The 27,990-nt window shown below is 40.2% G+C and overlaps 1 protein-coding gene across 1 annotated transcript; it reads left to right on the top strand.

Annotated features, from left to right (window-relative positions):
- Nucleotides 1–5,745: 5,745 nt before the first annotated feature.
- On the top strand, nt 5,746–27,559 carry bmpr1ba (bone morphogenetic protein receptor, type IBa). The gene is made up of 11 exons (XM_056745613.1): nt 5,746–6,009; nt 20,485–20,635; nt 20,786–20,885; nt 22,310–22,412; nt 23,119–23,215; nt 23,802–23,940; nt 24,063–24,255; nt 24,350–24,647; nt 24,804–24,979; nt 25,052–25,182; nt 26,883–27,559. Exons 1-11 carry the CDS (start codon nt 5,952–5,954, stop codon nt 27,006–27,008), a joined length of 1,572 nt encoding a protein of 523 aa, XP_056601591.1. The 5' UTR covers nt 5,746–5,951; the 3' UTR covers nt 27,009–27,559.
- The last annotated feature ends 431 nt before the right edge of the window (nt 27,560–27,990 follow it).

Raw genomic sequence — 27,990 nt, 5'->3', positions numbered from 1 at the left:
TTTCTTCCTTAGTGTTTTTGTCTTGTTTTCCTGTTAAAATGTCAAAAACCTTAATTCAAGATTATTTTAAGCAAATATTCACTGAAATTTCTTAAAAAATATATATAAGACTTATTTTATTTTAATTTTTAGACAATTTTACTGGAAAACAAGACAAACACTCTTCAAGTAAGAATATAATTTTTTGCAGTGCGGGTACTCCATTTTCTCATCTCCCATTTAGTTTTGTACTGGAAAACATTTGAGATTCTAGATGTTTTAAGCTGTGGCTCTGAGTCAGAAGCTCTCTCGAGCTGACAGTCCGGCCGTTTTAAAGCATTTGAGAGTTTGACATCTCATATCTGGATTGAGCGAGTCTATAAAGGCTTCATGTTTAACGGAGTGATTTATCATACAGGAAATAATGTTATCTCGACACATTCATCAGCTAATATACGAGCACACGTGCACACGCCTCTCATTGAACTGTCAGGTGTGCGTGTGTCTGCAGGGCTGATATTATCACTTACTGAAAAGATCATGCGGAAATTGAGCCATTTTCAATCCCAGGAGCGCTTTATGATTCATGTCTGTCAGATATCTTCCTGAAAGGGTTTGGCCACCATCTGTATAATACACCACAAATAAAAGTGTGTCGTTCTCCACACGGCATCTTACATTGTTTCAGTAGCGTGTGTGATTAGGACTCTATCAGATGGCCCACTTGTATGTTATCTGGGGATGCGGGTAACCGGCGGGAGCTGTTGAGCCGTCTCGAGGTTTGGACAGGTCTGTCGCGATTTGGCGCTCGTGCCAGACGTCCCTTTCAAAGAGGGTCTTTGTGCTAAATTTAGCTGCGGAATATTTTACCCAACTGCCAAACGGGACGGCCGTAAAAGCCAGTGCACCGTGAAGTCTTTCCCTGCGGTGTGTGTGTGTGTGTTCTTGAGTGGATTTTCTCTCTCGAGTGTTAATAGACACTGAGGCTTGTGTGGCGTGTGTTTACTGTCTGTCAGGGGATTGCCACGACCAGCACTGGGACACTTCACCCAAAAATAACAAAATCTTTCATCATTTATTTATTCTCACTTCATGTCAAACCCGTGTGAGTTTCTTTCTTCTTCAGAACACAACAGAAGATATTTTGAAGAATGTCAAGGATCAAACAGCACTGAACTCCATCGATTTCTATTGTATGATCACAAACCACTGAGACATTTCTCCAAATAACTTCTTTTAGGTTTCAATGAAAAAACGCTGACGTACAGGCTTAAAAACACACAATTTGATTTGTATAGCAAACAGCAGTTTTATTTGAACTATGACTAAAAATATTTCAATATGTTTGTTTTTTAATTGAGTTTTACTGCCCAGAACAGAATAAATTAGACCTAATCTCTCTCTCTCTCTCTCTCACTCACTCTCTCTCTCTCTCCCTCTCTCAGTCTCTCTCCCTCTCTCTCTCTCTCTCACTCTGTCTCTCTCTCTCTCTCTCTCTCTCTCTCTCTCTCCCTCCCTCTCTCTCTCTCTCCCTCTCTCTCTCTCTCTCTCTCTCTCCCTCTCCCTCTCTCAGTCTCTCTCTCTCCCTCTCTCAGTCTCTCTCTCTCTCTCTCTCTCTCTCTCTCTCCCTCTCTGTCTCTCTCTCTCTCTCTCTCTCTCTCACTCTCTCACTCTCTCACTCTGTCTCTCTATCTCTCTCACCCATAACAGGCTTCTCCATCAAAGATTGGATTACACTGAGTGACATGCGATTGTATCTGATGCTTGAAATAATGTTGTCATTTAGCTGATTGGTGGAAACAAGATCACAAATCAAACCATCAAGTGGACAATTATCAAATATAATAAAACACTTATATCACATAAACCTATGTGTCCACAGACACGCACATCTGGTATAAGCATAGAGAGACACATCTTGTGTGTGAGAGGAAGAGAGGTCAGAGGTCATGCTCAGGGGTCATGAGGTGGGTTTGAGTTTCAGACAACGACCTAACATTACCACAGTCTGTGAAGGGCAGGATAGAGACTTTAGCAATAACAGAGGAGAGAGAGAGAAAGAGAGAGAGAGACATAGAGAGAGAATGGGAGACAGAGAGAGAGAGAGGTCAACTGTAGTGGTGATATGAGATCTGCATCTCTCAGTCAGTGACATGGATGCTCTATATTTGGGAGCTGAAGCGCATCCACTCTAGCACCTGCTCTCACACTGACAGTCATATACACAAACACCTAAAGGAACACACACTGACATTCATACACACAAACGCATAAAGTAACACAAACACCCAGACACCCACACACACACAGACAGTCATACACACAAACAAACAAACACATAATGTAACACTCACAGTCCGACAGTCATACACACAAACAAAGAACTTCAGTAAATGTGGCTGCACAACACTGTTCCACACTCATATACAAACACATTAAGACACACACACACACACGTGTGTTATAGAGTTATAAACGACAGCTTGTGTTGACCTCAGACACACTTTAACATTTAACACTTTACAAACATTTGTCAATTAAACATCTTACGGTCATTCTGAGAAAACACACAAACAGAATGAAAACACAGAACACACACATTAGTGTTTGCTTGATCTCTTGTCTTCTCTCCTCTTCACCCTCTGCTTTGCTCTCCTTCATTCTTTCTCCTCTAATTGGCACCTCATTAGGGAATTCATGATTGGAGCGATGAGGCAGGTGCCAGCAGAGCCTTGTTAGTGTGTGTGTGTGTGTGTGTGTCTTTGTTTAGGCAGAATAAATGTGAAGCATGACCTGCTGATTATGTTCCATTCACCCATGTTGAACCCTGACACATTCCCTCTGACGCGCACACACACACCTCTGGCACTGCCCGTTGTACTGAGTGCTGCACACTACAGAGTGCTGTGTACTTTATTTAGGGTGTGATTCATGAAGATAAACACTGCGACGAGAATAAGTATGGATTGTATCACGTGGCCTTATTATATGCTTGTTTGATTCAGACACGACCAGCTTACTTCAGAAATAGTAGTGTGTAAGTATGCCACCCTAAACACAGCCTTCACAATGTTCCTTTGAATGTGTCTCTCATGTTTTTGTTGTGTTACCGGTGCAGGGAGGCGCAGTTTGAGTGTGTGGTGACACGTGAACATGTAGATGAGCTCAGACAGGTGTGAGGGTACTGACACTCTTTAGGTCATTACATTGACCTTTCACCTTTATTCAGAGTGAGAAAGAGAGGGAGAGAACACAAATGTGAACATGTTTATAGTGAACATGTTCTGCACAGATATCATGTAAAGTAGTGCTTATTTCGTTCTTTTTAATGTGTTTTGTTGTTGAATGATTTAATTTGATTTATATCGCTCACTTCTCGTGCTGTGTCTGAGCATCTTAGTAATTCTTTTATAGGCCTGTTTTTACAGACCCTGTTGCATTATGGGGTGGTGTTTTCCTAAAGAGGATACGTTCTCAGTATCTAGTTTAGCCTTAATTATGCAGGAACAGTTTTATGATGTCTTGAAATGCTGCCTATGTAGTAAGCTCACTTGGTTTCGTACGTGTTGGCAAGTGTGTAAGCAGCTATACTCTAAAGGTGTTGATGCATTTATTAGTTGAAGTGCTGTTTGGGTGATCACGGAATTAGAAAGTGTGTGTGTGAGTGGTTGTGAGTGGTTATGTGTGTGTGTGTGTGCATGTGTGTGTGCATGTGTGTGTGCATGTGTGTGTGTTGTACGAACAGCTGAAGGTCTATTTTGGCTGATGATTCTTACACCTCAACATTTGGACAATCAACACCTCACCTTACGACACACACACACACGCTCGGCACGTACCTCCAGTGACAACACACTCACCTTTCCTAACAGCATCTAAACACACAGCAAACGCTGCTTTTCCAGAGTAACATAGCCCTTCTGTCAGCTGTGAAAACATTTGGATGATGGAGTTTTCGAGCGGCTGGAGGAACAGATGGAGGGGATTGTGGGGTGTTAGGTCGGCTTTAGTTGGGAATGTGTGTTTGTTCATTTGATACACTGACTTTGTGGCCTGGCCGTTACACACAAACACAACGCAGCTCTGTTCCAATCTCAAAAAGTCAGCCTGTACAGTAAAAATGAACTTAACGAATCAGTACGAATGCTCTCAATGAGGAGAGTGAATAATACGGAAGAGCGAGCTTTGAAGGATCTGTGTGTCTGACAGAAGGTTTAATTCCAACGCATCTTTAAACAATAAAGTTGATAAATGAACTCAAAATACAGACTTAAAATAATTCACTTCAGTACTGAAGATCAGAAATGACTTTGGGCTGTTTTACAGTCAGCAAGTTAATGCATTAGGTCTCAGAACGAAGCTTTTGTGAGTTTCTTTCTTCGGTTGCTTTCTGAGCAGCTTTTGTTTGGGTTCAGCAGAGTTTGAAAATGGTTAAAGGTCAAACTAGTACAAATTGGAGAACGGGTCGAAGGTCAAAGCTTGAAGATGACCTCCATCACATCTCATTATATATGTGTGGTATGTTCGTTATGTGTGTGTGCCTTTGTTTAACTTTTGAAGATTATTTAAAGAACGTGGATTATGATTCCATACAACAATTTACATCAACAAGTCTCTGTTTACACATTTTATTTGTTGCTAATATTAAACCATATTTAATCAATGTTAATATTTCTGTGCTCCACTAGAAAAGTGTTTATAGTAGTACAATATACACGGTCTCGCATGCACGAACAGTAAGTAGTCAGAATTCACACTTGCGCTCAAAATATAGCGGTTTAGGGATGCACCGAAATTAAAATTCTTGGCCGAATACCGAACACGGCTACTCATATTTATTTGGTAATTTTTTTCACTACTGCATGGTCAAAATGTGCTTTTTATATTTTGTCTCGCTTTTCAGTATAATACAGTAAAATCTAAAAATATATGTGCAAAACAAGTAGGCAAAATTAAAACAAAAATTGGAGCCCCCTCCCTTCTTGAACAGCCTATGAGGCCAATAACTGACAGCTGACAGAATGTACTGTGTACTCCTACAACAAAACACTTCATTAATAAGTGTCATTATAAGATAGAAATACGAATATGAATAAACGAATAAACGAAAACTGTTGGATTATTATAGGCTACACTGCAAAATTATTTAAAGGAAAAAAAACTACATTCACGCAATTCTGACTGACAACCATTTCGATTCACGTCTCTCCTCCAAACTCCGCCCACAAAAGCTGTCTGTCACGTCACTGGTCTCTCAGAAGTTGCGCTCGTGGCCGGGATGCACAGAACTTACGCTGACAAGTTGTTTATTACACTGAACTGTGCGCGCGCGCGACCACTGTATGATGTCAAAGGATGTCGCGAGCGGCGGGGCTACTGTCAGACCGGACGATCTAGTCAGAAGTACCGTTACACACCGACCGGTAAAGACGCTTTCATTCAGTAATTTACTCAGTCTGATGCATTAATAATGCGCACGGGTCTCTCTCTCTCTCTCTCTTTCTCTCTCTCTCTCGGTGCATCCCTACAGCGGGTGTTTTGCAGAAGAGCAAAAAGGATGGCTGGGTGAAGGGAGGGGGGGTGGAGCCCTGTGATGGGGGCGGGGCTTGAACCTACTGAACAGAGGCTACTGTGTGTGTAAGGTTGTGAATAATCTCCTCTCTCTCTCTCTCTCTCTCTCTCTCTCTCTCTCTCTCTCTCTGTCTCTCTCTGTCTCTCTCTCTCTCTCTCTCTCTCTCTCGCTCTCTCTCTCTCTCTGTCTCTCTCTCTCTCTCTCTCTCTCTCTCTCTAAGTCTCTCTCTCTCTCTCTCTCTCAGTGGGCAGTCAGTATGAAGCGGTGATTCAGGCTGCTGTGGGGTGTGAGCACTTTCTCACATTCAGTACAAGACACACACACAGACAGCAGAAGAGTGTGTGTTGTGAGACAGTGGAGGGAATTACTTGTTCCCTGGATCTCCACACACAGACAGAAGATGAATCTCATGAGGATCTGTGTGATTGGACTTCTGGGACTGCTGAAGGAGAGTCTGGGTGAGTGAGACACACTTTTTGACTTATTGTGCGTTTCGTCTCCTGACACACAAACACTCACGTCTGAATAGAGGCAGGGCAGGTTACAGAATGTCAAATTCATCTTCGCTCTGTGTCTGTGTTTATATAAGACACAAACGGACCGCGCTTTAGTCTTCTGTCCGTTGTTTATCATTTTTCAATGCTCTTTCATTTCTCTTTTAGCTCAGGAGTTCTCTTGAAATATAAAATGTGTCTTTTCCAGAATAAAACGAGACACAAATGAGACAGTTGATGTGTTGTAAGAATATAGAAGCTGTTTAGAGATACTAATCATTTTGAGTGTTTGAGACGGACGTTGTAGGCACATCTGAACACAGATTGGGACGTTGTTGGAGACGCGTGGTCTTTTTCTCACGAGTCTCCATTGGTTCTCTGATGATAGTCATTGGTGTCCGGGAGAAATAGTTGCGATGTTGTTTTGGGGTGTTATTGTGGTGTTGTGTGTACTTTTAAATAAACTCAGTGATGGGGTGCCAAATGGACAGCCAGGTGTGTGTGTGATTCTCGTTTTGGTTGTGTGTGTGTTGTCTGTTAAATCTATCAGTCTCTCAGCTGTCTAACACTTGTTTTACACACAGTTGGAGGTCCAGCTTTGAAATCATTCAGTGTTTAATCTCTCTCACACACACACACACACTTGTTTGTGTTTGTCACATTCAATTAATCAGGTGTTTGTAAAATTAATATCTGGGCTTTTTGTGGAAAATTTCATCAGTTTAGGGTTTAGTTTCGCCCTATGTTTTGGGGTTTAGGAGTGCTTTAATAATCGTTCCTTTGTTGTATATAAAAACAGAACTTTGGACACCTCGGATGTTTGAAGGTTACTGTATTTGGTTAAATATCAAACCAAGCAAACAATGATGTTAGATTTTTTCAAACTTCACTTTCCAAACATTTTATGGATCAAAATGAGGTTAGGGGATACCAACAGGTGTAGTTTATCAAATAAAAGAGAAGCCTGTGTGTGTTTGAACTTAAAGACCCAGTAAAATGCCTCTGAACGCGCAAAATTATTTGTCGTGTCGTTGACATAATTTGACGTAAACTGAAAAATGCAGAGAGAGCGAGACATATGGAGTGGCCCCGCCCCCTTATAAAGTAACCAATAGCATTTTGTTTACGGCACACAGTCAGCCTGGCAAAGCTGCATTTATAGCCACAGTTTGTAAATACCGCCACTAGATGGCGCACGATCAAAACAACAACAATTGCGTAGCTTGATGACGCTGTGAAGGAGCCTGATATGATGGGATCTGTTGTCTTCAATGTCATCGCTGATGGCCATCAATCAGACAAGAACGAAAGATCATGTTTATCATGTTTATACGTCAGTAAAGGCCATAACAAAGGGGAGCGCGGATATGACGCCATTGACAGGTGACTGCACAGCACCATGTCACTGTTTAAAATAGTGATTTTTTTCACGATTACAAGTAGTTGGAAACATTTGAGATATTGTAAGTACTCAACTGAAAAAACTATATAACACAGGCTTAGTTGTTTTTGGATATTTTACTGCAAAATTTCATGACATTTCTAGACATTTCTAGCGCAGACTTTCTAGCGTCAGTTTTAATCTTCTAAATGGGAATTTTGTCATCAATTGACTGACGTCCTAAAGGCTCACTTATTTTTAATAAAAGGAAAAACAAATCTTATTGATTTCATTGGGGCTTTAAAAAGTGTGAAATAATTTAATTTTAGTAGTAGTAGAATCATGTTCTTTTTCAGAATAAGATCTGAGAATGATTTAACCCAGATCCATTTACCTGATAAGCAAAATATATTGAAACTTTTAGGTGAAATGGGTGTTTTATTTTGGCACAATTCAAAATGAATACAGATAATAAAGATAAACATTTTCTTTACAATGCAGGAAGAGGCAAAAAACCGAAAGGGCTTATTTGAGGAATAAGATGTACACTGTAATTTGTTTTCTTGCATTGTTCGTTTTTTCTCTACTTGTTTATACTTTATGCCAGCATGAATTTTTTAAGCAGTTAAGTGTGATTGAACGAACAGTAATCTAGTGTCAGCTCTCATCTCTTCCCATCCATAATAACCATCAGATACAGTCCAGACACTCATCTGAGCATCTCTGTGGAGTCTCTGTCCGACATTATTTACCTTCAGCATCTATCCGTCCAATCTCACAGGACAGATGACATGTGATGTGTTTCTCACTGTTGCTCTTCTGGAAACTGGTCACCAGTGATGGCACACCGTGATGGGTTTGTGATGGTGGATTTGATTACGGAACGCTGGTGTCCCTCCTGCCGTAATATTCTGATGGTTTTTATGATTCCAGTTGTGCAAAGCTGGACTTTTATGATACTCACACAGGCTGGTCTTCTTTAGACGCTCAGTCAGCGAAACTGTTTTTGAGAGAATACTAAAACGCAGAGTTTTGGTTTGGAGGTTATGTGATGCTCTTGATGTCTTCAGTCACTGAAAGTGCCAAACGTCTGAAGCGCTTAGTCTGTGTTTGAGTTGGAGAGACAGACGGTCCCACATAACAGAGTCAAAGATCTCTGGAATCCTCACTTCTCCTAATGTGAGAGTCCTTCTCATGTCCGTATGTCTTGAAAAATTATGTTGTGTATCAGGTGTATCGTGTCACACACCTGTTGGATGCATAAAGAGATTAAGATGAAGCTTAGCAGAGATAATCACTCTTTTATCAGGGAAAGACTGTATCCATTTCCAGCGTGTTGTTATGTGAGAGAATCTTCTGTTTTAGATTTTTTATCGTTCTTTGGGCTATAAGTCCGGAAACTTCAGATGGACGATCAGTAAATGTCAGGTATGAGAATTTTAGAGGTGTTAAAAAGTAAAACAAGAGAGATTGAAACAGAGCGTGTTTGTGGTCTGATCTGTGTGATGTTTAGAGCTCTGAGAGTGTTTGTGGTCTGATCTGTGTGATGTTTAGAGCTCTGAGAGTGTTTCTGGTCTGATCTGTGTGATGTTTAGAGCTCTGAGAGTGTTTCTGGTCTGATCTGTGTGATGTTCAGAGCTCTGAGAGTGTTTGTGGTCTGATCTGTGTGATGTTCAGAGCTCTGAGAGTGTTTCTGGTCTGATCTGTGTGATGTTTAGAGCTCTGAGAGTGTTTCTGGTCTGATCTGTGTGATGTTTAGAGCTCTGAGAGTGTTTCTGGTCTGATCTGTGTGATGTTCAGAGCTCTGAGAGTGTTTGTGGTCTGATCTGCGTGATGTGATCTGCGTGATGTTTAGAGCTCTGAGAGTGTTTCTGGTCTGATCTGTGTGATGTTTAGAGCTCTGAGAGTGTTTGTGGTCTGATCTGTGTGATGTTCAGAGCTCTGAGAGTGTTTCTGGTCTGATCTGTGTGATGTTTAGAGCTCTGAGAGTGTTTCTGGTCTGATCTGTGTGATGTTTAGAGCTCTGAGAGTGTTTCTGGTCTGATCTGTGTGATGTTTAGAGCTCTGAGAGTGTTTCTGGTCTGATCTGTGTGATGTTTAGAGCTCTGAGAGTGTTTCTGGTCTGATCTGTGTGATGTTTAGAGCTCTGAGAGTGTTTCTGGTCTGATCTGTGTGATGTTTAGAGCTCTGAGAGTGTTTCTGGTCTGATCTGTGTGATGTTTAGAGCTCTGAGAGTGTTTCTGGTCTGATCTGCGTGATGTTTAGTGCTCTGAGAGTGTTTCTGGTCTGATCTGTGTGATGTTTAGAGCTCTGAGAGTGTTTCTGGTCTGATCTGTGTGATGTTTAGAGCTCTGAGAGTGTTTCTGGTCTGATCTGCGTGATGTTAAGAGCTCTGAGAGTGTTTCTGGTCTGATCTGTGTGATGTTTAGAGCTCTGAGAGTGTTTCTGGTCTGATCTGTGTGATGTTTAGAGCTCTGAGAGTGTTTCTGGTCTGATCTGCGTGATGTTTAGTGCTCTTAGAGTGTTTGTGGTCTGATCTGTGTGATGTTCAGAGCTCTGAGAGTGTTTCTGGTCTGATCTGTGTGATGTTCAGAGCTCTGAGAGTGTTTCTGGTCTGATCTGTGTGATGTTTAGAGCTCTGAGAGTGTTTCTGGTCTGATCTGTGTGATGTTTAGAGCTCTGAGAGTGTTTCTGGTCTGATCTGCGTGATGTTCAGAGCTCTGAGAGTGTTTCTGGTCTGATCTGCGTGATGTTCAGAGCTCTGAGAGTGTTTCTGGTCTGATCTGCGTGATGTTTAGAGCTCTGAGAGTGTTTCTGGTCTGATCTGTGTGATGTTTAGAGTTCTGAGAGTGTTTCTGGTCTGATCTGCGTGATGTTTAGAGCTCTGAGAGTGTTTCTGGTCTGATCTGTGTGATGTTTAGAGCTCTGAGAGTGTTTCTGGTCTGATCTGTGTGATGTTTAGAGCTCTGAGAGTGTTTCTGGTCTGATCTGTGTGATGTTTAGAGCTCTGAGAGTGTTTCTGGTCTGATCTGTGTGATGTTTAGAGCTCTGAGAGTGTTTCTGGTCTGATCTGCGTGATGTTTAGAGCTCTGAGAGTGTTTCTGGTCTGATCTGTGTGATGTTCAGAGCTCTGAGAGTGTTTCTGGTCTGATCTGTGTGATGTTTAGAGCTCTGAGAGTGTTTCTGGTCTGATCTGCGTGATGTTTAGAGCTCTGAGAGTGTTTCTGGTCTGATCTGTGTGATGTTCAGAGCTCTGAGAGTGTTTCTGGTCTGATCTGTGTGATGTTTAGAGCTCTGAGAGTGTTTCTGGTCTGATCTGTGTGATGTTTAGAGCTCTGAGAGTGTTTCTGGTCTGATCTGTGTGATGTTTAGAGCTCTGAGAGTGTTTCTGGTCTGATCTGTGTGATGTTTAGAGCTCTGAGAGTGTTTCTGGTCTGATCTGTGTGATGTTTAGAGCTCTGAGAGTGTTTCTGGTCTGATCTGTGTGATGTTTAGAGCTCTGAGAGTGTTTCTGGTCTGATCTGTGTGATGTTTAGAGCTCTGAGAGTGTTTCTGGTCTGATCTGCGTGATGTTTAGAGCTCTGAGAGTGTTTCTGGTCTGATCTGTGTGATGTTTAGAGCTCTGAGAGTGTTTCTGGTCTGATCTGTGTGATGTTTAGAGCTCTGAGAGTGTTTCTGGTCTGATCTGTGTGATGTTTAGAGCTCTGAGAGTGTTTCTGGTCTGATCTGTGTGATGTTTAGAGCTCTGAGAGTGTTTCTGGTCTGATCTGCGTGATGTTTAGAGCTCTGAGAGTGTTTCTGGTCTGATCTGTGTGATGTTTAGAGCTCTGAGAGTGTTTCTGGTCTGATCTGTGTGATGTTTAGAGCTCTGAGAGTGTTTCTGGTCTGATCTGTGTGATGTTTAGAGCTCTGAGAGTGTTTCTGGTCTGATCTGTGTGATGTTTAGAGCTCTGAGAGTGTTTCTGGTCTGATCTGCGTGATGTTTAGAGCTCTGAGAGTGTTTCTGGTCTGATCTGTGTGATGTTTAGAGCTCTGAGAGTGTTTCTGGTCTGATCTGTGTGATGTTCAGAGCTCTGAGAGTGTTTCTGGTCTGATCTGTGTGATGTTTAGAGCTCTGAGAGTGTTTCTGGTCTGATCTGTGTGATGTTTAGAGCTCTGAGAGTGTTTCTGGTCTGATCTGTGTGATGTTTAGAGCTCTGAGAGTGTTTCTGGTCTGATCTGTGTGATGTTTAGAGCTCTGAGAGTGTTTCTGGTCTGATCTGTGTGATGTTTAGAGCTCTGAGAGTGTTTCTGGTCTGATCTGTGTGATGTTTAGAGCTCTGAGAGTGTTTCTGGTCTGATCTGTGTGATGTTTAGAGCTCTGAGAGTGTTTCTGGTCTGATCTGTGTGATGTTTAGAGCTCTGAGAGTGTTTCTGGTCTGATCTGTGTGATGTTTAGAGCTCTGAGAGTGTTTCTGGTCTGATCTGTGTGATGTTTAGAGCTCTGAGAGTGTTTCTGGTCTGATCTGTGTGATGTTTAGAGCTCTGAGAGTGTTTCTGGTCTGATCTGTGTGATGTTTAGAGCTCTGAGAGTGTTTCTGGTCTGATCTGCGTGATGTTAGAGCTCTGAGAGTGTTTCTGGTCTGATCTGTGTGATGTTTAGAGCTCTGAGAGTGTTTCTGGTCTGATCTGTGTGATGTTTAGAGCTCTGAGAGTGTTTCTGGTCTGATCTGCGTGATGTTTAGAGCTCTGAGAGTGTTTCTGGTCTGATCTGTGTGATGTTTAGAGCTCTGAGAGTGTTTCTGGTCTGATCTGTGTGATGTTTAGAGCTCTGAGAGTGTTTCTGGTCTGATCTGTGTGATGTTTAGAGCTCTGAGAGTGTTTCTGGTCTGATCTGTGTGATGTTTAGAGCTCTGAGAGTGTTTCTGGTCTGATCTGTGTGATGTTCAGAGCTCTGAGAGTGTTTCTGGTCTGATCTGTGTGATGTTTAGAGCTCTGAGAGTGTTTCTGGTCTGATCTGTGTGATGTTTAGAGCTCTGAGAGTGTTTCTGGTCTGATCTGTGTGATGTTTAGAGCTCTGAGAGTGTTTCTGGTCTGATCTGTGTGATGTTTAGAGCTCTGAGAGTGTTTCTGGTCTGATCTGTGTGATGTTTAGAGCTCTGAGAGTGTTTCTGGTCTGATCTGCGTGATGTTTAGAGCTCTGAGAGTGTTTCTGGTCTGATCTGCGTGATGTTTAGAGCTCTGAGAGTGTTTCTGGTCTGATCTGTGTGATGTTTAGAGCTCTGAGAGTGTTTCTGGTCTGATCTGCGTGATGTTTAGAGCTCTGAGAGTGTTTCTGGTCTGATCTGTGTGATGTTTAGAGCTCTGAGAGTGTTTCTGGTCTGATCTGCGTGATGTTTAGAGCTCTGAGAGTGTTTCTGGTCTGATCTGCGTGATGTTTAGAGCTCTGAGAGTGTTTGTGGTCTGATCTGTGTGATGTTCAGAGCTCTGAGAGTGTTTCTGGTCTGATCTGTGTGATGTTTAGAGCTCTGAGAGTGTTTCTGGTCTGATCTGTGTGATGTTTAGAGCTCTGAGAGTGTTTCTGGTCTGATCTGTGTGATGTTTAGAGCTCTGAGAGTGTTTCTGGTCTGATCTGTGTGATGTTTAGAGCTCTGAGAGTGTTTCTGGTCTGATCTGCGTGATGTTTAGAGCTCTGAGAGTGTTTCTGGTCTGATCTGTGTGATGTTTAGAGCTCTGAGAGTGTTTCTGGTCTGATCTGCGTGATGTTTAGAGCTCTGAGAGTGTTTCTGGTCTGATCTGCGTGATGTTTAGAGCTCTGAGAGTGTTTCTGGTCTGATCTGTGTGATGTTCAGAGCTCTGAGAGTGTTTCTGGTCTGATCTGTGTGATGTTTAGAGCTCTGAGAGTGTTTCTGGTCTGATCTGCGTGATGTTCAGAGCTCTGAGAGTGTTTCTGGTCTGATCTGCGTGATGTTCAGAGCTCTGAGAGTGTTTGTGGTCTGATCTGCGTGATGTTTAGAGCTCTGAGAGTGTTTCTGGTCTGATCTGTGTGATGTTTAGAGCTCTGAGAGTGTTTCTGGTCTGATCTGCGTGATGTTTAGTGCTCTGAGAGTGTTTCTGGTCTGATCTGTGTGATGTTTAGAGCTCTGAGAGTGTTTCTGGTCTGATCTGTGTGATGTTCAGAGCTCTGAGAGTGTTTCTGGTCTGATCTGCGTGATGTTTAGAGCTCTGAGAGTGTTTCTGGTCTGATCTGTGTGATGTTTAGAGCTCTGAGAGTGTTTCTGGTCTGATCTGCGTGATGTTTAGTGCTCTGAGAGTGTTTCTGGTCTGATCTGTGTGATGTTTAGAGCTCTGAGAGTGTTTCTGGTCTGATCTGTGTGATGTTTAGAGCTCTGAGAGTGTTTCTGGTCTGATCTGTGTGATGTTTAGAGCTCTGAGAGTGTTTCTGGTCTGATCTGTGTGATGTTTAGAGCTCTGAGAGTGTTTCTGGTCTGATCTGCGTGATGTTTAGTGCTCTTAGAGTGTTTGTGGTCTGATCTGTGTGATGTTCAGAGCTCTGAGAGTGTTTCTGGTCTGATCTGTGTGATGTTTAGAGCTCTGAGAGTGTTTCTGGTCTGATCTGTGTGATGTTTAGAGCTCTGAGAGTGTTTCTGGTCTGATCTGTGTGATGTTTAGAGCTCTGAGAGTGTTTCTGGTCTGATCTGTGTGATGTTTAGAGCTCTGAGAGTGTTTCTGGTCTGATCTGTGTGATGTTTAGAGCTCTGAGAGTGTTTCTGGTCTGATCTGTGTGATGTTTAGAGCTCTGAGAGTGTTTCTGGTCTGATCTGTGTGATGTTCAGAGCTCTGAGAGTGTTTCTGGTCTGATCTGTGTGATGTTTAGAGCTCTGAGAGTGTTTCTGGTCTGATCTGTGTGATGTTTAGAGCTCTGAGAGTGTTTCTGGTCTGATCTGCGTGATGTTTAGTGCTCTTAGAGTGTTTGTGGTCTGATCTGTGTGATGTTCAGAGCTCTGAGAGTGTTTCTGGTCTGATCTGCGTGATGTTCAGAGCTCTGAGAGTGTTTCTGGTCTGATCTGCGTGATGTTTAGAGCTCTGAGAGTGTTTCTGGTCTGATCTGCGTGATGTTTAGAGTTTCTGTGTTTGCGTGTGTTCATTCAAGTGAGCACAGAATGAATGAGGTTTGTATAAATGTCCGGTCTCTGTGTGATAACCCTCTTAATGGACTTTGAATGCTTCTCAGGTGTGTGTTTGTGTGTGTGTAGAGACAGTGTGGAGCCTGAACTCACTTCATATATTAATGTTTTTTTAATGATTGGAATCAGCAGAACTGCAAACAGTGCGTTTGTGTGTGTGTATTTGTTTGTGTGTGTGTGTGTGTTACTCTATCATTAATGGTTTTCTAATGATGAGGCTCTACCGTCATGTTCAAATACAGCTTTGCAGTTCACATTGATATCTCTGGGTGTGTTGTTTTTTAGCCGAGACCTTTGAACATTTAGTTTAATTATTTAAAGAGCCCATTATCTTCTATTTTTAAGTGTCCTAATATTGTAGTTAAGCCCCCAACAACAGGTTTAAATGCATCCAAATTCAATTAACGCTCTTATTTTCTCAAAAAATGCATTTAATATCACCCCATTTCTCAAAGATCTATAAACGGTTCCCTTCAAGCAGTTTGAAGACTCAGTTTCTCTAAACCCCGCCCTTCCACAAGCCCCCTGTGCTCCGATTGGTCGGCTACCCCAGTCGGTTGTGATTTTTTCTTCATTTTTACAGGAAGATCCCATTGAGATTAAATGAAATCTCTTCTTCCAGGGAGTCCTAAGATTTGTCTTTTAGCATAAACACACAACTAAATTTCAGCTCTTGGAGGCGTATAAGTAACTTACACAAACATTATTAGTTAATTCAATAACAGAAAAAATAAGAGGAATCCCTTACTAATCTCTAACTCTCATCTCAGTATCTGTGTGGTCTTTATAATTAAGTAGATCAATGTGGTCCTGGATTCTGATTGGTCGCTACAGTTATGATGAAAAACACAGTCTGGAGTGCTCACACGCTCCTGTAAGGCAGACAAAACTGTTTGTGTTGAAAACCTCCTTCTGTGCAGTTTGTTTTGATAGTACATTTGCTCGCTCGTGCTGGGTTTTAGGATATTAACTTCTGATCGTCTGCATTAAAACAACATGGATTGTGAAAAGCGCTGTACAAACTAGTTGAATCCTTACTTCCATTTTTTCTTCCGGCCAACGTCTCTTTCCCCTCTTCTTCCTCCTCATCTAAATAAACTCACAGAAATTGTCAGCGTTTATTTGAACGTGACGTGTGTTTATTTGACGCTTTTCATAGCGTGAGGTGGCAGTGATGTGTGTATCTGTGCGAAGAGCCGTCGGAATGTTCAGGGTCAGCTGATTGAGTTTCCAGATGACCTTGTGAATCACATAAACATAACCAACTGCTCACGTATCAACACACATTCTTAGTGTTCACACAATGCCGTCTCAGACGTGTGTGTGTGTGTGTGTGTGTGTGTGTGTGTCGTTGAATTGGTCCTCACTGTACTTCTCTTCCAGTTCATTTGTACTGAGAGTCAAGATCACTTGAGAACTCCAGACTCATTCCAGATATGAGTGGAATTCTCTTTATTTACATAACACACAGTTGCAGAGATTTCAGAGAGAAACGTGCGCAAAAACACATATCCAGACGTCTGAGACGCATCAGGCCGGTGTGTGTTCAGGTGCCTGCGTTTACATACATGTTTCATTTAAAGGAATATTTTGGGATATGACCAGAACTGCAGAAAATCCAGAAATCACATTTACAGTAAATACACTGGAATCCCAGCACACATTTACTTTTGATAGATATGATAGTCTTATGTTTTTGAAATTTTATTAAGAAAATTTATTAAAGTTACAAAAGTTACAAATTGTTAAAAAATGTAAGTTTTATATCGTTTTAATTATATGAATTAAATAAGTTTTATTTATTCTTAATTATAAAAAAGTAAGTTTTATTTATTTTTAATTATATAAAAAATACATATATAATTTCTATTTTTGGCACTTGATTTGGCACTATTATAAAAAGTAGTATATAGCGTCATTAAGCGTATCAAATTTTTTATCACCTTTTCTTTCTGTAATGATTTAAAACTTAAACTTAATTTTGTCAACAAAAAATTGGTTCAAAAATGGAGAAGAGGATATGATAATTAATAAAAAAAATTATTTTAAGAAAATAATTCACATGTATTTATATGCAAACTACCCGTCAAAGTTTTTGGGAGACTTGAGTGAAATATTTCTCGTTATTAAAAAAAAAAAACGTTTGATCTGAAGGTGTATGTTTAAATGTCTGGAAGTAGTTTAGGAGACAAAAATTTTGCAAAGAAACATGTTTTTTCATGACAAAACTAACTTAAATTGATTGAATAATGATGAAAGAGCAGCCAATAAGAGAACAGATGGGAACTCCTTTAATATTGCTTCAAAAGCATCTCAGTGTGAGACCTCGAGAAGCTACTTGAGAAAATGACAAGAAAACATTTCTGCAAATTTTAGCACTGAAGATGATCAAATAAAACACATTTTATTTATTAATTATTTTTTATTAACAACATAATTCTCAAAGTTATCTTTGTTCAATTTCCTAATTTTGATGAGTTTATTATTATTATAAAATATTCTGTATGAACACAAAGTAGGTGTCCAAACACTTTTGATTGGTAGTGTATATACAGTACAGAGTTAATATAAAGTGTTTTATTTTTATTAATATTTTAAATTAGATTTTATTTTTAGATCTTGTGTTTTTATGTTAATTTTAGTTAAAGTTTGAGCAATTTTGGTTCATGCTTTTGTCATTTTATAATTTATTTGTTTATTTTTAATTTTGATATTTAATATACAGTCATTTCTATTTTTGTTGTATTAATATTTTAAATAAGCTTTTATTTTTAGCTTTTTAGATTTTATGTTAGTTTTAGTTAAAGTGTAAGCAATTTTGGTTTATGCTTATGTTATTTTATAAATGATTGGTTTATTTTTCATGTTGCTATATAAGATTAATTACTTCTGATTTTAGTTTTATTTATATTTTAAAATAAATTTTATTTTTAGATTTTTTTTGTTGTTTATTATTGTAGTTTTAGTGGTTTAAACTTATTTCAATTTATTTTTGAGACAACATTTAAAATTTTCTTCGAGATGAGTTTTCCCAATAATCTTTAGGTCAACATTTGATTTGACTTTATCAGGACAGATCAAAGTTTATCCGCCCGAATAAGCAAAAGTAAGGTTTAAAAGCTGAAATCACACACAAACATGTTTCTACTTTTCAACTCTTCAGATTTTAGTGTTGGAATGTGAGTGGTTGGTTTAGGTTGTGATGCTACACATGAGGTCTGTAGACATCAGATTTAAGAACCCATGAACATTCCTTTAAAGCTTAAAATGGACTCAGAGATGTAGATGAGAATGTTGTTGATTGTGGTACGGTGTGAATAGATGAAGAGTCGCTCTTTGTGTAAAACTCTCAATCCTCAGTCGTCATGCTGACAGAGAGAAAGAGATTTCGATTGAGTTCAGATTCATTCAGTCAGTCGCTCTTGTTTGACAAAAGGCCGGTGAATAAAGACACAGTTGTGCTTCTCTTTTGTCTGCGCTCGGTCGATTCTCTTCTCTCGTCCCGCAGTTTCACTTTCCTGCATCTGTTGTATTCATGTGCGTGCACACCCCTGCCGATATGATTGACAGCTCTGGGCTTTGATTGACAGGTGTAGGAGGATTTTCTGGGATTGCTGGTGTGGATTGATCTGGGATCAGCATTTTAACACCTGACTGACTTCTGTTGTTATTAATGAAGCTGATTTAAATCTCTATAGTCAGCAGCACAACACTTTCATTGCTCAAAGACTGTGTTGTTGCCAAACAAACTTCATTTTCTTTTGTAAAACGTAAAGATTGTCAGAACTAAAGGAAAAGAAAAGTTGAATAGATTTCAACAAAACTTTCAAAGATTCTTTCTCATTCATTTCTAAATGTTTGTGGATGTGACGTCTCTCACTGGTCGCTGCTTTTACAGAACTCTACTCGACTCGACTCGAGAGGGTTTGTGTCTGTGTTTCTGTACAGAAACAAGTCAGTTTTGTGTAAAAATTGTATGAATCAGGCAAAGACAGCATGAGATATTGAGCGGTGGCACAGAGTGTGTGTTTATGTCTGAGAGAGAGAGAGCGTGAGAGAGAAGAGGGAGAGATGGATTGAGAGAGAGAGAGAGAGAGAGAGAGAGAGAGACTGAGAAAGACTGAGACTGAGACTGAGAGAGAGAGAGAGAGAGAGAGAGAGACTGAGAAGACTGAGACTGAGAGAGAGAGAGAGAGAGAGAGAGAGAGAGAGAGAGACTCCACACTGCACACACAATCAAGTGGAAACAGAGCTGCACTTTCTCCTCTCCTGTCCCAACTACACACACATCAGAGAAACATTCTTCCCCCAGTTTACAAACTTACACAAAGACTTTGACCAGTTTCAACAAAAGGACAAGATCTCATACATACTGGGAGAAAAGTCAAGAAGCTCAAACCTGCTGCAAGATATGTCAAGTCCTGCCACGACCAAAGAACAACCAGCACAACACAACAAAACACAACACTGACAGGACAACACACACAAACTGACACTATCACCCTCATTGAGAACTTTAATTAAAACTCTTTTTCTGTTTATATTGAGATGTGTATATATAGATTTTTACTTATAGACTTTTAATTTTATTCTATCTTATTTTTGATCTTAATCTGTATTTCTGGATGTTTATATTTAATCTTGTGCTTTGGCAAAGAGAGAGAGAGACTGAGAGAGGGAGAGGGAGAGAGAGAGAGAGAGAGAGAGAGAGAGGGAGAGACTGAGAGAGAGACTGAGAGAGAGAGAGAGAGAGAGAGAGTGAGAGAGGGAGAGGGAGGGAGAGAGAGAGAGAGAGAGAGAGAGGGAGAGACTGAGAGAGAGAGGGAGAGAGAGAGAGTGAGAGAGGGAGAGGGAGGGAGAGAGAGAGAGAGAGAGAGAGAGGGAGAGACTGAGAGAGAGACTGAGAGAGAGAGAGAGAGAGAGAGAGAGAGGAGAGACTGAGAGAGAGACTGAGAGAGAGAGAGAGAGAGAGAGAGAGACTGTATTTAATGTGAAAGTGTGTCTGCACTTCACAGGATTATAAGTCGTCACTTAATTTTGTGTGTTTGACGTACTAGAAGTCTCTCAAACACACACACACACGCACAGGGAGTTGTGTTCATTCTGTTATGTTGTGTTTAAGCATTAGTGAGTTTAGACTGAACTCATTCTGTACATTACACTGTGCAATGAAAAGAAATGAAAACACACTATAGATTATAAAGGTCTGTCAAGAGACATGAAAGTGAATGCTGTGATTATCCAATCAGAATCAAGAGTTCAGAGAAGTGCTTCATAAGCGTCATGATGTCAAGATGATATATATATATATGATCCCTCAACACCACTAACCCCCCCGTCTCTCTCTCTCTCTTTAACAGCTCACAGATGTGGAATTATTTTCACTGGAGGTTTTTTTACCGGCTTCTATATGCACCTTTGTGCCCATCTATATATATATATATATGTACACGTGTGTGTGTGTGTGCACATTCTTGTGTGAAAAAGAAGCACACAGAAGTTTTACAGCTCTGTATTTCACGTGTTGAAACACTCATTACAGCTTCAGTCTCTGAGGAACTTCACTCACAACTGTTCCCTCAACAACATTATTACAGCATTGAGATTCCTGATGACATTTCTACTTGTGTTTTATTTTTTAAAGAAAAATTAATTCATTAATTTCTCTTAGTACACCTCCAAAATAGCGTTTATTATTTCTGTGAAATGTCTTAATGCAGTGCATTTGTGTCTTATATTTAAAGAATGTCATAGTAAACTAATAATTCAGTGCCACATTAATATAAAAAAACATGATATTACAATCTGAAATCATTACTGGACTGTAGCGCCCTCCCAGTACAGTGGTGTAAATGAGTAACTGACACTTTTCTTCTGTCTGTTGTTAAACAGCTAATGTTCTGGACAGCATGCTGCTGAGGAATTCTGGGAAGCTGGAGGAGGGTCATGTCTCAGGAAGTGCTGGAACGGCTCATCCGCAGCGTTTCCTGTGGTGTCACTGCTACCATCACTGCCCAGAGGACTCCATCAATAACACCTGCAGGTATTACAACACACACACACACCCTCGCATAAACACACACACTCGCATACACACACACACGCTCACATACGCTCACATACACACACACACGCTCACATACACACACACACGCTCGCATACACACGTCCATCTGTGTGTTTTGTCTTTCAGGACAGACGGTCACTGCTTTACTTTGGTAGAGGAAGAAGGAGGCATCGCTGTGTTTACATCAGGCTGTCTGGGTTCAGTGGGATCTGAGTTTCAGTGCAGAGTGAGTGTTCCTGGATTAAACTTCTTTAACGTCTCATCACTCGCAAAATTTAAACTTTGAAAACGTGTCTCTTATAAATAAAATATTGAGCTGGGAAATTCTTAAAGAAAAATTTGAAATGTTGCTTCAAAAATAAGTTTAAAGCACTAAAATTTTAATAAGAAACAAAAACTAAAACAAATCTAAAATAGAAATGAATGTATATTATATGGAAACTAGAAAATATATAGTATATAAAAATCATACCATAAAAGCTAATTTCAAATACTTATAAACTTAAATCAAAACTCTAATAACTCTGGTAACGACAAACATGTCATGTCATGGGTTTCATTTATTCACCCTCGTATTGTTTCAAGCTCATATCATTTTCTTTGAAAGTATGGAAAAGTATGGATTTTTATTTGATTGTTTTCCAGGTCTGGATTAGTATGAAAAAAAGAAAATCGACTATAAAGAAAATTCTTGTTGTCTTATCGGACAACAATATTATTTGCTAATCAATATCAATTGACCGTGTGTTTACTCATCACTGATAAACAATATAAAGACAGATATGCTGTAAGCTATTGTTATCTAATTTGCACTCCAATTGTTCTCAAATACACACATGTAGCTCAAGAAAAACAGTTTTTTGTTTGGGACAAACCTCGTCATTTGTAAAATCCTGCATACGGCCCTGATTGAACGTCATCAAATTTTGAAAGAAGCTAAATTGATGAACTTTAATTCTCTTTTCTTGTTCTTTAATGAATAATATTTTACCAATCCTTCTGTTGGTGTGGGTTGAAGGTTTAGTTATTTCATTTGTTAAATTATAAACATTAACTCTATATTCCAATCACATGTTGTGCATTGAGCATGTGGTGGTTTGTTCTTCATTCATTTGTATGACATATAACTATAACAGTCCACTGATTATTAAGTAAAATAATATAATAGTATAAAATGAACAGTTTGATTTTTCAGATTTAATATGGTCTCAAAATCTTCTTGGAAGTCTGTGTGTTTGATGTCATGGCGAGTTTAATAAGTTGCAAATGCCACGTGATGTTGCTTTTAAAGTCAACATACAATTAAACCTCAAATCAAATAGATTGAGAGTGTCGCAGTATTCATTATAAATGATTTATGTGTGCACATCACCATCACATGACCTCTCTTCACTTCTGCTCACGATGAATGGCACAGGGGCGGAGCTTCAATGACTGACAGATGGCAAACTGGACTCCAAACTTTTAACGATCCAATCAGTGCTTTATGGACCAACTCAAGTCCCGCCCTACACTTTTTCTCATTTCAGAAGATGATTCACTCAGATATACGTCACGATATGGAAGAAAAAAACAACTTCAGTCTCAGTCGACTTCACAACATCTGTTTGGATCTCATTTACTTTCATTCTGATGTGTTTGTGTGTTTAGGACACTGGGAACTCTAAACACAGACGATCACTGGAGTGCTGCACAGATCAAGACTACTGTAACAGACATCTACACCCAACACTACCTCCACTACACACACACAGTGAGTACACACACACACACACTAACACTATACCCAACACTACCTCCACTACACACACACAGTGAGTACACACACACACACACACACTAACACTATACCCAACACTACCTCCACTACACACAGACAGTGAGTACACACACACACACACACACACACACTAACACTACACCCAACACTACCTCCACTACACACACACTAACACTACACCCAACACTACCTCCACTACACACACACAGTGAGTACACACACACACTAACACTATACCCAACACTACCTCCACTACACACACACACTAACACTATAGCCAACACTACCTCCACTACACACACACACTAACACAACACTATACCCAACACTACCTCCACTACACAAACACACTATCACTATACCCAACACTACCTCCACTACACACACACACAGTGAGTACACAACACACACTAACACTATAGCCAACACAACCTCCACTACACACACACAGTGAGTACACACACACACACAGTGAGTACACACACACACACAGTGAGTACACACACACACACACTAACACTACACCCAACACTACCTCCACTACACACACACAGTGAGTACACACACACACACTAACACTATACCCAACACTACCTCCACTACACACACACACAGTGAGTACACACACACAAACACACTCTTCTTTATATATGTATAGTGAGTAATGACGTGTGTGCAGGTTTTGTGGATGGAGACATTCATCACATCGCTCTTCTCATCTCAGTGGGCGTCTGTAGCTTCATCCTCACCTTCATCATCATATTCTGTTACTTCAGGTGTGTGACTTTAACATTTCTGTTATTTATATTACACACATTGTTGCCTGGACCCTACACACACACACACACACACACGAACACATCTGTTGTGAAGAAAAGGTCCAATTTAGTCAAATTTACAAACACAATATTGTAGTTTGAATTGATATTTACAAAAGTAAACTTTATTTAATGTATAACGTAATAAATTGTAGAGCTGATGTTCTAGTGTAATAAACTATAGTGTTGTGTAGCAGTAACTATAGTAAAACTGATATACCGGTAAATAAACACTTGAATATTTACTACAGTAAACAGTTATTTTTTGTGGTATGTAATACATTAAAGCAATTCAATCATAGTAAAGTGTAATGACTGTAATATACAATATTATTCTGCTGTATTAACTATTGTGACATGATCAACCGCAGTTAAAACTGCAGAGTCAACACAAAGGTAGTTCCTGAAGATGAAGAGATGTTGCCGTGGATCAGACATGCTGATATTCAGTCGTATAGTGTTCGCTGCCGACGTAAAGAGTGTAGTATTTGCTGTGTGTGTGTGTCAGTTGTTTATCAGGTGTGTGTGTGTGTGGTTTGTTCAGGTATAAGCGTCAGGAGTTAGCACCCCGGTACACTCTGAGTCTACATCAGGACGAGACGTTCATTCCTCCTGGAGAATCTCTGAGAGATCTGATCGAACAGTCTCAGAGCTCCGGCTCAGGGTCAGGACTCCCCCTGCTGGTGAGACGCGCTCATTACATCTTGCAGTCCAATCAAAATCCAGACGGATAAACGTCTCACTGCATCCATCTGAAGTGCACGTACGGTTTGGTGTTGACTCGAACCCATCTGGTCATCCACAGGTGCAGCGCACTATAGCCAAACAGATCCAGATGGTGACCCAGATCGGGAAGGGCCGCTACGGAGAGGTGTGGATGGGTCGATGGAGAGGAGAGAAGGTCGCCGTGAAAGTGTTTTTCACCACAGAGGAGGCCAGCTGGTTCAGAGAGACGGAGATCTATCAGACCGTCCTCATGAGACATGAGAATATACTCGGTGAGACACACTCTCTCACACACACAGCGTACACACAGACACACACACATGATTTGAGGTTCATACGAGCGGCGTCTGGTGTTTATTTCTGCAGGGTTTATAGCAGCGGACATCAAGGGAACGGGCTCGTGGACTCAACTTTATCTCATCACCGATTACCACGAGAACGGCTCGCTGTATGACTATCTGAAATCCACCACGCTGGACAGCAGATCCACGCTGAGACTGGCGTATTCATCCATCTCGGGTCTCTGTCATCTTCACACCGAGATCTTCGGCACGCAGGGAAAACCCGCCATCGCTCACCGAGACCTGAAGAGCAAAAACATCCTGGTGAAGAGAAACGGGACCTGCTGTATCGCTGACCTCGGCCTGGCTGTCAAGTTCATCAGGTGCGTCTCATGCTCCTCGTTTCCTTTTATCTTCAACACTTTTATATCACATGTCCATGTTCAGGGTTTTTGTGCGACATTGTTTTGATTTTTCACAAACACATGATCTGACTAATAAATCTCCGTCTTGATTGGTGTGTTGATGGCGTGTTACAGCGACACAAATGAAGTGGACATCCCGCTGAACACACGCGTGGGCACCAAACGCTTCATGGCTCCTGAAGTTCTGGACGAGACTCTGAACACAAGTCACTTTCAGTCGTACATCACGGCAGATATCTACAGCTTCGGCCTCATACTGTGGGAGATCGCCAGGAGATGCGTGTCTGGAGGTATGACGACACTATTCCATCTTTTACAAATAAAAACGTTCAGCGTTGTTTGATGTGTGTTGATGTCCGCAGGTATCGTGGAAGAATATCAGCTGCCGTATCACGACCACGTTCCCAATGATCCGTCATATGAAGACATGAGAGAGGTGGTGTGCATCAAGAGAATACGACCGTCATTCCCCAACCGCTGGACCAGTGATGAGGTCAATACACATCACTGAGATGTTACACTGTTGTTTCTGTCGCTTGGAAAGCCAAATCACACAATACACAAAAGACATTTTTATTTTTTTATATCTAAACTTTTCAGTTATCATCAATGCTTTGGTCAAACTGTTCTTTTCTCTTACAAGAACAATACACTTCAAGATCATTGTATCAAATATTCTTAAAGTCTCACTAAAATTAAAAATTACATTTCTTCTTTTTTTCATGACATATTGCAGCGTTTATTGTAATCAGTCTAATAATTTGGGTCATTTTCTTTCTAAAATTTGTGTGTCCTCATAATCTCCAGTTAAAATCTGTAATGACGATCCATCTCAAATGAAGTAAATAAGACGCCTGGGGCGGCGCATCCGTTAACTCCTCCCCCTCAACTGTCACTCTGCTGCCAGTTTCTTTTATAAATCAATGAAACAGCTGTTTTTACACATCCAATCAATTCGCAGTGAAAAACGAAAGCCACGCCCACTAATTTTCTCATTTGAAATTCTTTTTCACTCAGAAATGTGTCAGAATATGAAAGTAAAAACGATCGCAAGTTCCAGTTCACGGGGACTTTAAGTAAAGTTTGTTTTAAGTGTACTATGTACTAACTTATTTCACCCATTTCTCAGTTTATAAAAGTGTACGTTCAGTGTTCTTTAACTGTACTACTACTAGACTTTGAGTACGCAACTACACTGTAATCGAGCACTGGATTTAATTCAGCCAGAAAATGTGTATAAATAGTATGGGTTCAACTGGGGGTTTTCAAACTGAGCTCGGGGACCCCCGGGGGGCTTCAGGATGTTCTGAGGGGTCCCCAAGAATTTTTAAAAACAGCAAAAGTTTTAAAATTCCAATGAAGTTTATTTCAGTTTCATTTCTACAAAGAAGAAGTTGTCTTTATAAAATCACACTTAATATTTGTCTTACAGTATAAAAGCTTCTTTATACAAAAAAATGACGTATTTTAGAAAGGGGGTCCCTCACAAAAGGTTCATCATATTTGGGGGTCCCTTGCACGGAAAAGTTTGAAAACCAGCATTGGTTCATTTACAACCCAATGGTTTGTCCCTTTCGCACCCAACACTGGGTTGAAAAATAACCCAGAAATATTTAGAGCGAATATATTTTGAATTTAGGCTGTAATACCAAGCTCAACCGCTAGATATCAGTGTACCGAACGCTTGCTTTAAATGCGTCAAAACTACAGGACCCATTCAATGAATTGTTTATTTATCAAAATATATATAATAATATAAATTAATATTAACATAAATAAAAAAAACTTCTATTATTACACCTAGTCACACACAAACCAGAAGTTTACAGGGGGTCTGACACACGTCCGATGAAACTCTCTATACACTTTGTAAACTACTAGTTTAGTCATTTTTTTATATTGCATGTATACTTGTACGTTTAAGTGAACTTAACATCATACTTGAATTTACTGTGTTTACTATATATTATTATAGCACTTTAAGTACTTTTTTAAAGTGTACTCGAAGTGCATAATCAAATTTTAATGATCATTGTATAAAGATGATGAGCCTCGTTTTTATACTATTCCACCAAAAGCTAAACTTCAACACGTGAGTGTTTACCACGACTCAATCAAAAGAGTAAACACAACTACAAGCCTAGAGTCAAAATATACATTCTACTAACGCTGGTGTTTGTGGTGTTTTTTCAGTGTTTAAGGCAGATGGGGAAACTCATGACGGAGTGTTGGGCTCACAGTCCTGCGTCTCGACTCACCGCCCTTCGAATTAAAAAGACTCTGGCCAAGATGTCAGAGTCGCAGGACATTAAAGTCTGAGGACAGACCGACAGCGCGGATGTCAAGTGAGAAACAGACCGTCTCGCCCACCTGAGTCCTGCCGTGGGTTTGGTGCCGGAGCATCCTCAAGCCAAGCGATGGAAGCAGAGAGACAGCTGTGTGTTCTCGCTGTGAAATCTGCATGAACGCGTGATGTTCATCGTCCACTAACTGAACCCGTGAGCACTGGTCAGTAGAGAAACCGCAGGATCTGAAGGAGCGAGACGGAGCTCACGTCTGGAGTCACTTCTGGAAAACTCATGTGTGTTGTTGTTGTTTTTCTCTTCAGCTTTTATTCTTTTGAATGGTGTTGTCACTAACCTTGTCAAACTGTTATGGAACAAATGTGACGGTTGATGCTGAAAATGTGTTTGATGTCTTGAAAAGCTGTTTGTTGGGCTGTGCCTTATTTATTGTGTATGTGGATGAAATAAGAAAGGAGCGTCAACGTGCTTGAATAAATGTTTGAATAACACTGAACTTGTTTTTGTTGAAATTAGTTTTTTTATACTTTATCACTTTGGATGAATGTGTCGGCTAAATGAAAATGAATAAATGCATCAAAAAAGTACTCTGAGATTCTGGTCGTATTAGAGTACAGGTCAGAATACCATTTTGTTATTAAATAAATATGGTGATGTTTTAGTTTAGAAAGATGATTGATGACTCGGTGTGGTTTTTAACGAATCGCTGGTCGTTTCTACAGTTAAAATGCTGCAAATGAACGGTCATAAGATAGATTTGTTGTCGGGCGTTCGGTGGGATGGGTTTAGTTTCATCTCGAGTAAAAACGTAATATTTAAACATACTTGCAGACGTAACATTTCACACTTTGCACGATGTTTCAATATTAAATCAAAAATATCTGGACTATACATGCCAAATATTCACTGACATCTGCATTTCATTCAATTAAAGTGACAAAGGGTATCACTTTAAAGTCAAATGTTTAGAAACAACAGAATAACTTTGTCTATTGAAA

Source organism: Triplophysa dalaica, chromosome 4 (genome assembly GCF_015846415.1).
Source record: "Triplophysa dalaica isolate WHDGS20190420 chromosome 4, ASM1584641v1, whole genome shotgun sequence".
In the NCBI taxonomy this organism is placed as follows: domain Eukaryota; kingdom Metazoa; phylum Chordata; class Actinopteri; order Cypriniformes; family Nemacheilidae; genus Triplophysa; species Triplophysa dalaica.
This window is presented reverse-complemented; position numbering and strand designations above follow the sequence as displayed.

Excerpts from the sequence above, each read along its gene's own strand:
- bmpr1ba (XM_056745613.1), top strand. The coding sequence starts at position 5,952 with ATGAATCTCATGAGGATCTGTGTGATTGGACTTCTGGGACTGCTGAAG. Across the intron at positions 6,010-20,484 it reads ACTGCTGAAGGAGAGTCTGG|CTAATGTTCTGGACAGCATG; the intron begins GTGAGTGAGACA and ends GTTGTTAAACAG. Across the intron at positions 23,941-24,062 it reads GGTCAGGACTCCCCCTGCTG|GTGCAGCGCACTATAGCCAA; the intron begins GTGAGACGCGCT and ends GGTCATCCACAG.